Genomic DNA, 9,353 nt, shown 5'->3' on the forward strand with positions numbered 1-9,353 from the left:
CGGCTGAGCCCCGCGGGGTGGTCGCCCGCACACCTGGCAAACCTGGCAAAACCCTGCACACCTGGGTAGGGCGCGGGCAGGTGGGCTCGGGGCAGCTGGTAGCCATCCCGTGTTCAGGTATCTTTACCAGCCTTGTCTGCCTGTCCCCGAATTACTGCAGATAAGAAGAGCGTGGAATCCCGCACGAATCACACGTTGGAAATCGGTAGTAAATGCCTGAAGATAGTTATCCAGCCGGGAGAAGGGGACCCGAGCAACAGGCAGGTGACAGATCAGGCCTCCACCAGCCACTTCGTCCCTGCCAGCCCTTCCCTGCCTCCCCAGGAGCCGCGAGCAGCCAGAGGCTGTGGGGACTCGGCAAGGGAACTACTTACCAACAAGGTATGTCGGGAAGAAAATAACAGGCAGTGTCCCAACCTGCCATGCTTATAGTTTCATTATGTTGTACTTCAATATATCACACCGAGCAAACGTCAGTTTCATGATCTTAGTCAATAAAATGGGGACCTGGAGTGATTCTGAGTGCTGGTCCAGAGGTCATTCCACACATTAGCAGGCAGGATGTTCTCCAGCATGGCTTTAGCAGATGCCAAAGCAGCACCCCGGAAGGTTTCAGGGGATAATATGCTGCTCCCAAAAGGTAGAAGAATTGTATGAGATTTGGATCCCTTCCAGCTATGCAGACCTCTAACCCTATTTCAGCATGATTTACACCTTCAAGCAGCCCTAATTCCTACCTCAGCATTAAAAAAGCCTGCTCTGATGTGGTGTAGCACAGCAAACATGATTTCGGGCACTTTGAACTGGAAGCTGTGCAGAAAAGATCAGCTGTGTGTTAGGGACATGGGATAGGGCCAGGCTACATGATGTGGATGTGGCTCTACTGAGACACTGATCTGGCTCAGATGGTTTACCCTGGTTTGCACTGTAGCATAGATGTAGCTTTTGAGGTGTTGCACGTGCTAACATAGTGGTTACTTGGCATCTGTAGCAGTATGCTACAATATACCCAATCCTTCTGTCTTTGCAAAGTAGGAATGGGAACATGTTTATTATTATTGTTCATGATACTGTTTTCTGCCTGAACTCTGAGTTACCACAACATGACTTCGGGGAAGTTTTTAAACAAAGATAATAAGTGAAAACTAGACAGTCTAATATATATAAAGAACAATGAAATATACCATGTATGTGCTGTTAAAACATGTTGTGTCTATGGCCCCTGACACTAAGGGGACAGACAGAATCCTTTGGAGATCCTTGAAAGAATGATGATGTCACTAAACTGTGTTTACAATTAAAGTTTTGTGGGTTTTTTTTAGAGGATTTTATGATTAGCATAGCATAGAATTAAAAATTGGAATAGTACAGGATTTCAACAAGCAGAATTAGTGTAGCACTGCATTTTATAGCACAGCTTAGATTATGGTTTCTAATCATCTGGACCCTCTGCAAATCCTGCCAAATCTTAATACTTGCTTGCTATATGAATAGAACAATCATAACCTAGACTCGAAAGCCCATAAAATGTATGAGTCACCCAGTCAGTCCTCAAAGGAAGCAGAGGCTGGTGGATGTGTCCCTGGCCACCAGAGGATTGTGGGTCTCAGTGTCCAGCAGCAGATGTGGTCTGAGTTCCCACTTAGGGCTTGTAACTAGTTAATTTTGTAGACAGTGCTCTGTGTGCTGTTATGTCTCCCTGTTTTGTCATGGGGTCAACACCACCTGGTTGTCAGGGTGCCTGGGACCTTCAAGGCCAGTACAGAGGGAACTGGTTGGCCTGGTGCCCAGAAACCTTGAGGATGATAGGGAGGGGAAGAAGAAATCTGTTTGATTTGTCTAGTTGGTGCACAGGACTTTTAGGGCCTGATAATGAGGGGAAAGGGACAGAAAACAGCTGTTTGCCTTGTGAAATACTTGTTCCCAGAGGTCAGGAGCAGAGAGTGCTGGTCACAGTCTCAAGCTAAGCAGGACTTCTCCTTGATCAAAACATAGAAACAGCAAGCAGAGAAACTTAGAAAAACTGATGTTGGTATATTCTTGTCTTTTCTTTAGATATTTCTTACAGTGTCTGCTACTTTGAATACCAGTATGTTCACTGAAGAGCAAAGGGAGAAAGTTACCAGTATGTGTCCAAACTTAAAGAGAGAAGGAAATCCTGGAATTGAGGGCTTTGAGAAACTGACCGGAGATTTTACAGATATTGAAAAAGCTTATCACTACTTTAAGGATATCCTTGCAGGCAATGACACAAACCATGACTTTTCACAATATGAAAGTAAGAATGGTTTGAAAGAAGAAAATGGTCTGAATACTGAAGAAATTAATGAGCTTATAGTTTTGACAGCTCTGTATGAGTATTTTTGTCATACCCACAAAGAACAAATCAAACTACTGCATGAAAAATTTGGAGTGTGCATAAGAAGTAAAGCTCTTCAGGATAAAACCACATCAATACACTTATCTTCTGATAAAAATCCTGCATCATTACAAGCAGCTAGAGATTTATTTATCAATACTTTTCAGAAAAGTGTAGAAGATCTGAAACAGGAAAAAATTCCCACAACAGACAGGTACACATTAGGGGAGACAATAATGAAACTAAATGTAATGTTTAGTAGTCTTCTTGCTAAAGAGGAAGGGAATCAGTTGCTACTCCTTGGTCCAGCAAGAGAGGTTTTAGCTGCCAAAAAATTTCTAGCAGAGGAAAGTGAGAACAGACAAGTTGTAAAGAATATGAAAATATCATCTGAACTGTACAAATACAGGAGTGGAATTGAAGTTGATGCTTCTGTGTTTAAATTGCTGGAAACAGTATTAAGCAAAGAAATGGAAATCATTAAAGACAAATTTGATACAGTCATAGAAACAAAAGAGAATTCCTATGGCCAGAAGATGCTCATACTGTTTAGGCCTAAGTCAAAAACTTCTGATATGTCGTCACATGCTACAGAAAGTTTCATCAATGCATTTCAGAGGGCCTCTGCAAAGCTAAGAGAAACACTCATCAGCTCGAAGCTTTCAGAAGATCAGAAGAAAACCTTCAATGTGCCATTTAGTGGAAAACAACTCAAAGATCTTCATGCAAATCTCCAGAAAAATGAAGATAAATTAATCTTAAATGGTTTCCCAGGCCATCTTTATGCTAGTGAAAAGCACGCTATGGACCATCTTAACACTGAAGAGTCAGCACAAACTGGAAATAAGACACCATTGTCCTCTGATCTCAGCTCTCAAGGAGCTACAGGAGCATCTAAGAAGAAATTCGATGGCAGGCAAAAGAATAGTCTTTCTTCTGAAGGACAGGCTAAGGCACAGACAGAAGAAAAAGACGAGTGTCCTATTTGCATGGAGAGAATCAATAATAAAGAAACACTGAGGAAGTGCAAACATGCATTTTGCAAGAGTTGCATCTCCCAAGCCATGGCTTACAAGCCAGCCTGTCCTGTTTGTAATACTGTCTATGGAGTCTTGAAAGGAGATCAACCAGAGGGAACCATGTCAACCACAGTGATGCCTTTCTCTCTCCCTGGTTATTCCCAGTATAACACTATTCAAATTGAATACAAAATGAAAGGTGGTATTCAAACTGTAAGTATATTTAAAGATCCTTGAAATATATTTTTCCCCACAAGTAAACCACTATTGAATATAGAATTAACTATTTCCCCATTATTTTAATGCATGTCCAGGAAAGATATTTCTTTGTTCCATACAAATCCACAGTACTTTCGGGTGTGATGAGGTAATATAGTAGGAATTAAACAGTCAAATGGTAGCCTTCCATTTTATATACGCCATGGTTTCTCTCTGTCATTGGCTCTGGAGACACTGGCACAGGTTGCCCAGGGACGTGGTGGCTGCCCCAACCCTGGCAGTGTTCAAACCCAGGCTGGGTGAGCCTTGAGCAACCAGATCTAGGGAGAAGGTGTCTCTGCCCAGGACAGGGGGTTGGGACTGGATGATCTGTATGGTCCATTCCAACCCCTAAATTCTATGATATGATTCTATGAATCATCTTGCTGTCCTAGTAAAAAATCCAGTTTTTTCTGTTTCTTGTTGATTCCCCTCCCCATAATGAATTGAGTGGGTGCACTGCAACCAGAGCTCCGAGTACCAAAGGTACTGGTAAGTAATCTTTTCATCTGACATGGACCAGCTACATGTCTTTAATTTGTCCATTGGGAATGTCTGAACTGGAATCTTTGGAGTGATATCACATAAACAAAATTTTGTGAGTGTCATGAGCATTCTCTGGGGCTTTCTCTTTGCTGTGGACACCGATGGACAAACACGAATAGCTTTCCAGGGGAGAAATCAGCTTATGTTATGTGCTTGGATTCATGACTCTGAGAATGGAGTAAATGAAAAAGCTAGGGGTGGGGTGACATACATTTGGGAGAAAAGAGAGGGGGAAACAAATTGAAAAATAACAATGGATGCATGAGAAAATGTGAATGAAACTTAAAGTATCTACTTAGAAAAAACTCAACATCAGTCATCAGTCATGCTATGTCCTCCTGAATCAAAGACAAGATAAAAAGTGCTGTGAAAGCTGGGATGTGTAATTTTTATACTTTCAATGCATTTATGATATACAATGTGGTTTTGTGTTGTTTTTCTACAAAACAGAGCAACCATCCAAACCCAGGGCAATATTATGATCAAATTCACCGAACAGCATATTTACCTAACAGTAAGGAAGGGCAAGAAATTCTGGAGCTCCTCAAGAGAGCCTTTAAACAAAAATTGATTTTCACAGTGGGGCAGTCACGAACTACTGGTGCAGAAGGTGTTATCACATGGAATGATATTCACCACAAAACTAGTGTCTCAGGGGGACCTACCAAGTAAGTAATCTTCTCTTTATGTAATATTCTTACTACTAAGATATGTCAGAAAGGCTGCCCTGAATATTTTACACATTAGAGCTTTCAGATTTTGTCACCAACAAAGTGATTGTGGAATGCTCATGGATTCAAATATGAATCACCTTCACCTATTTGGACAGCTGGAACAAGGATGAGCTTAGTCTTCTGTTGCCCCTCATTCACCAGTGAGTTGTGTAAGGCATTTACTCAGTTAATACCTGCTCCGATTAGAAACTACTTGTAGTACAGGAAAGGGCAGCAAGGTCTTGATAGCACCTAAGGCTGGACTCCTCATCTCAGCCTCTCCTGTTACCTGCTGTTTTGCACCAGGAGGTGCTGATCCATTATGATCCCAGTACAGATGGCACTCAGACTTTGTGAAATGTGATTTGAAATTGTCCTTAACAGAGCTAACAGCAAGAAGGAAGAGATTGTAGTATAGATATGGTCATGTCCTTTTAGATGCTAGGAGCCATGAGTTGATTAGCATTCAGTGTGTCTCTGCTCAGAGCACTGGACACCATGCTGGCCCCATCCATAGAAAGGGTCACCCCATTTTGGTTATTCAACAGGTTTTTCTGAGTAGAAGACAACTCTGTACAGCATTTCTTGGGGACTTGCTGCACTTCTAGGTAAAGGCAAGGACATGCAAATGGAGCAATGACCAGTACTGAGGGGGAGCTGCCAGCAGCAGGGACAAGAGGAAGGCTTGAACCAGTTCTTCTGAGCTTGTCGCAGCCTCTAAGGGGCAGGTGTTGTCCTGCAAGCTCTAAAGATTTGTCTAGATCTTCTTTACTGGGCTAGGATCATAAAAGAGCAAAAAGCATCTGTTTTACTTTATCCCTCATTCTGCCCAAATTCTCTCCCTTGTTATGACTTGCTTCATACTCACTCCTGGTGACACACCACTTAATATCCAGAGGTGCCATTATGTTCATGATGTGAATGTGGACTTGGATACACTCCAGGTCTGATTTGTCTTTTTAGAAAGATGCATACCCTAACACCCTATACTTTTCATGTGAGGCAGCAGGCAGATTTTAAATTAAAGTTCTTAGTGTCAGTTTGGACAATGAAATTCAGCAGCTCCTTAAGTTTGTAGCTTTACCCTGTCTGCACCACTTCTCTGACGTGCAACAAAGGGTCTGTTTTCTCTGTAGGGTGAGAAGTGCATAAAATTTGTAGAGAGTTATAAAAATATTTTGATGAGAAGTTTTTGTAGAACTGTCAAATGCTTCATTACAGAAGTAGCCCAAATAATTCTTTTCTTCTTCTCCCAGATTTGGCTACCCTGATCCTGATTATCTGGAGCGAGTTCGGTCGGAATTGAAAGCAAAAGGAATTGAATAAAGAAATTTGTCACTCATCAACTCTGAAGTGTAATAACTGAACATATAGCAGTTAATCTACTATTCAAGCACTCAGAAGAGTGAAATTACTTTGTTCAACTGCTGTACTTAAATCACTTATATTTCACAATAGGCTAAGAGAAGTAATCTTTATTCATCAAACGAAGTATGTTCTTATCTCAAATCATTTACTTCCCTGTATGTGTAGCCTTTAGAGAATTTCATTCTTGTGAGTGCAGCATCAGTCCTTGTTGCACTTGTTGAATGTCAGATTGTGGATCTTGCTTTACCAGTGAATCTGATCTGCACTTTTCCCCAGAAGTCTTCAGTCTGACTACCAAAACCATTAGATCCACAACTGGCTTTGATTTGATGAAACATTTCTGTTAGCTTTACGTTGCTATGCCTGTCATAATGGTTAGCATCATGTAACCCACCTAACAGAAAGATTATATGCAGCTGCTACAGTGTTAGCTGTGATCAGGCTTCTTTCCTTTTTTGTGGTAGAAATGGCATTAGTTATTTGGGTTTTGCACAAGAAATTAGCATGGATCATGTGTGGGAGCATGTGGTTGCTGCTGTATTTTTAGCTCTGCAGAAGTGTTGAATGCTCAGAGCAATGCTGGGTCAAATGGAAAGTAACAGTGTCCATCTCTGACACAGGATCCTAGTTCTGTGCTCTCTGTCATGTTTAAGCTTAAATACAACTTTCAAATCAGCTTTGCAACTGTAAAACTGTATTCTTCCCATTGCTTCCAATAGAGGTTTAAATTGTATCATAAAGCTACTTTGTTGCTAATCTGCACAGTCTTAATAACCTGCTAATTACCTTTGTGGTACTAATAGCCTGTTAATTACCTGTGTGGTGGTGGGTGGAAAACAGAGACATCATTTTTAGTGACCTGAACCATGTTTGTAAGCTAGCTGAATACAACTAATAAATAAAATATAAAAATACCATCTGTTCATTCCTGCATTCATTTGTACAGGTTTTTACTCCTGTTTGAGATACACATGGCTGTGTATTTTTTAACGTTTAGGAGATCCCCTGCAACACCAAGATTTGGGGCTATTTGGACTCCATGCCACTCCACTTTTTTTGTAAAGATTCCCACATTGTGACTAGGCAGTTCTGCTTTACCACCTTGACCTTCAGATTTCATATTATTGGGCACTGTTTGGTTTCCCTGTGGGTTGGCATGTGCTTCTGACTGTGGTTTTGTGTTACAGTATTTGTTTTAACATTTCCCACTATTCCATGTTCCCCCCTTTTCTGTGCAGTAAAATACCAGCATTCCAGTTGTTTCTAAATGACTGAGACAAGCTGTTGTTGTGCTTTGACCCCAGCCAGCAACTACACACCATGCAGCTGATTGCTCATCCCCACAATCTTGGTGGGGTGGAGAAAGGAAAGGTAAACCTTGTGCCTTGAGATAAGGACAGTTTAATAGCTGAAACAAAATTAAATATACTAATACTAAGAAGTGTAATAAAAAGGAGACAGAGGGAGGAATAAAACCCTAGAGAAACAAGTGATGCACAATGCAGTTGCTCAGCACCTGCTGACCTGCCTGTCTCTGAGCAGCAATCGCCCGCACCAACTGACTCCCCCCAGTTTCTATACTGAGCATGATGCTCTATGGTATGGAATATTCCTTTGGGTCACCTGTCCTGGCCGTGCTCCTTCCTGGCTGCCTGCACACCTGCTCACTGCCAGAGCATGGGAAACTGAGAAGTCCTTGACTTGGGGCAAACACTCCTCTGCAACAACTAAACCATCAGTGTATTATCAACATTGTTCACATACCAAATCCAAAACACAGCTGGTGCAAAACTGTACCAGCTACTAAGAAGAAAATTAACTCTATCCTAGCCAAACCCAAGACAGCTGTGAGGATTAAATCTCCCCAGCTTCTGTCAGTCTCTCTTTTCACTTGCTGTCCCAGTAAGCAAACACTCCTCTGCAACAACTAAACCATCAGTGTATTATCAACATTGTTCACATACCAAATCCAAAACACAGCTGGTGCAAAACTGTACCAGCTACTAAGAAGAAAATTAACTCTATCCTAGCCAAACCCAAGACAGCTGTGAGGATTAAATCTCCCCAGCTTCTGTCAGTCTCTCTTTTCACTTGCTGTCCCAGTAAGCCAGTTCATGGTGTCAGACCCGTACCAGATAACCCACTTGCTCCCGTTTTGTCTGTGGCAAAGTTTGCAGGCTGAGTTCTGCAGCAGAGTCCTGTTTACTGTCATGGAAAGCTCCCCAGCCTTTATCCTATAACAAGCTGTACAGACCTTTACTTTCTATTCATGGCTGTACTGTTTAGGAATAAATGTACTCGTTTTTTAATCACAGTCAGGAATTTCACCTGGGTTACAGCAAAGGAGGAGAGCACGGACCTGGGCTAGTGGACAAAACAGTTCATTAGGAAACAATGGGTATATCAGACACCAGCTGCAAAACAAAGGCATCCCCATGGGTCTCTCAGCAGTGTGTCTGATGATATCTGTGCTTAGCTGGCATCCACCTGTGCTTATCATCTTTAATGACATTTTGTTATTTATCTATTTCCTTATTGAACTTTCAGCAAAGTTGAGGGGGGAAATCGTTTTTCTGCTATTTTAGTGTCCCATATTTGGCCACACTGGTAAAACACGCAGCATGAAATAGCTGAAAACTGTAACCTTTGCAAGGGGAAGGTCCTGAGCACTCAGTAGAAAATGCCTCAGCTAGTTGACACGTTGTTCTGAGAGAAATACTCTTTCATTGCAATCTTGCACAGTTGCCTAAGCATCTCCGACAGAGAATGATGAAAACTTTTCGTCACGACTGGGTTTGAAAGTGTAAGGCAGGGAGAGCGAGTGTTATCCGGAGCTTAAACCACGACCCGCTCGGGCGCTGGAACAGCTGTGTTTGTGACACACCGCGGAGGAACGAGGCTGTGGGTTACGGTCCCCGAGCTGCTCCGGGACGAGAGGAGCCGCTCGGCGAGCACCCGGGGGTGGCTCCTGTTCCCGGCACGGGGCGGAGCCTGGAGGTTCAGCTTTCCTCGAAGAAACGAAACCGAAAGCGCCGTGAGGAGGCTCGTCCAGACTATCCATGGAGGGACAGCGGCTCGCCGGGTTCCCGC

General features: G+C 42.5%; 1 protein-coding gene across 1 annotated transcript; it reads left to right on the top strand.

The window, feature by feature from the left end:
- Positions 1-160: 160 nt before the first annotated feature.
- DTX3L (deltex 3 like, E3 ubiquitin ligase) lies at positions 161-6,221 on the top strand (the record flags this gene model as incomplete). The annotated part of the gene is made up of 4 exons (XM_009084056.1): positions 161-381; positions 2,056-3,591; positions 4,633-4,850; positions 6,152-6,221. Coding segments are annotated over 4 exons (2,045 nt in total), but the record flags the coding sequence as incomplete, so codon positions are not given.
- Between the last annotated feature and the right edge of the window lie 3,132 nt (positions 6,222-9,353).

This window comes from Acanthisitta chloris, unplaced genomic scaffold, assembly GCF_000695815.1.
Source record: "Acanthisitta chloris isolate BGI_N310 unplaced genomic scaffold, ASM69581v1 scaffold23841, whole genome shotgun sequence".
Lineage (NCBI taxonomy): Eukaryota > Metazoa > Chordata > Aves > Passeriformes > Acanthisittidae > Acanthisitta > Acanthisitta chloris.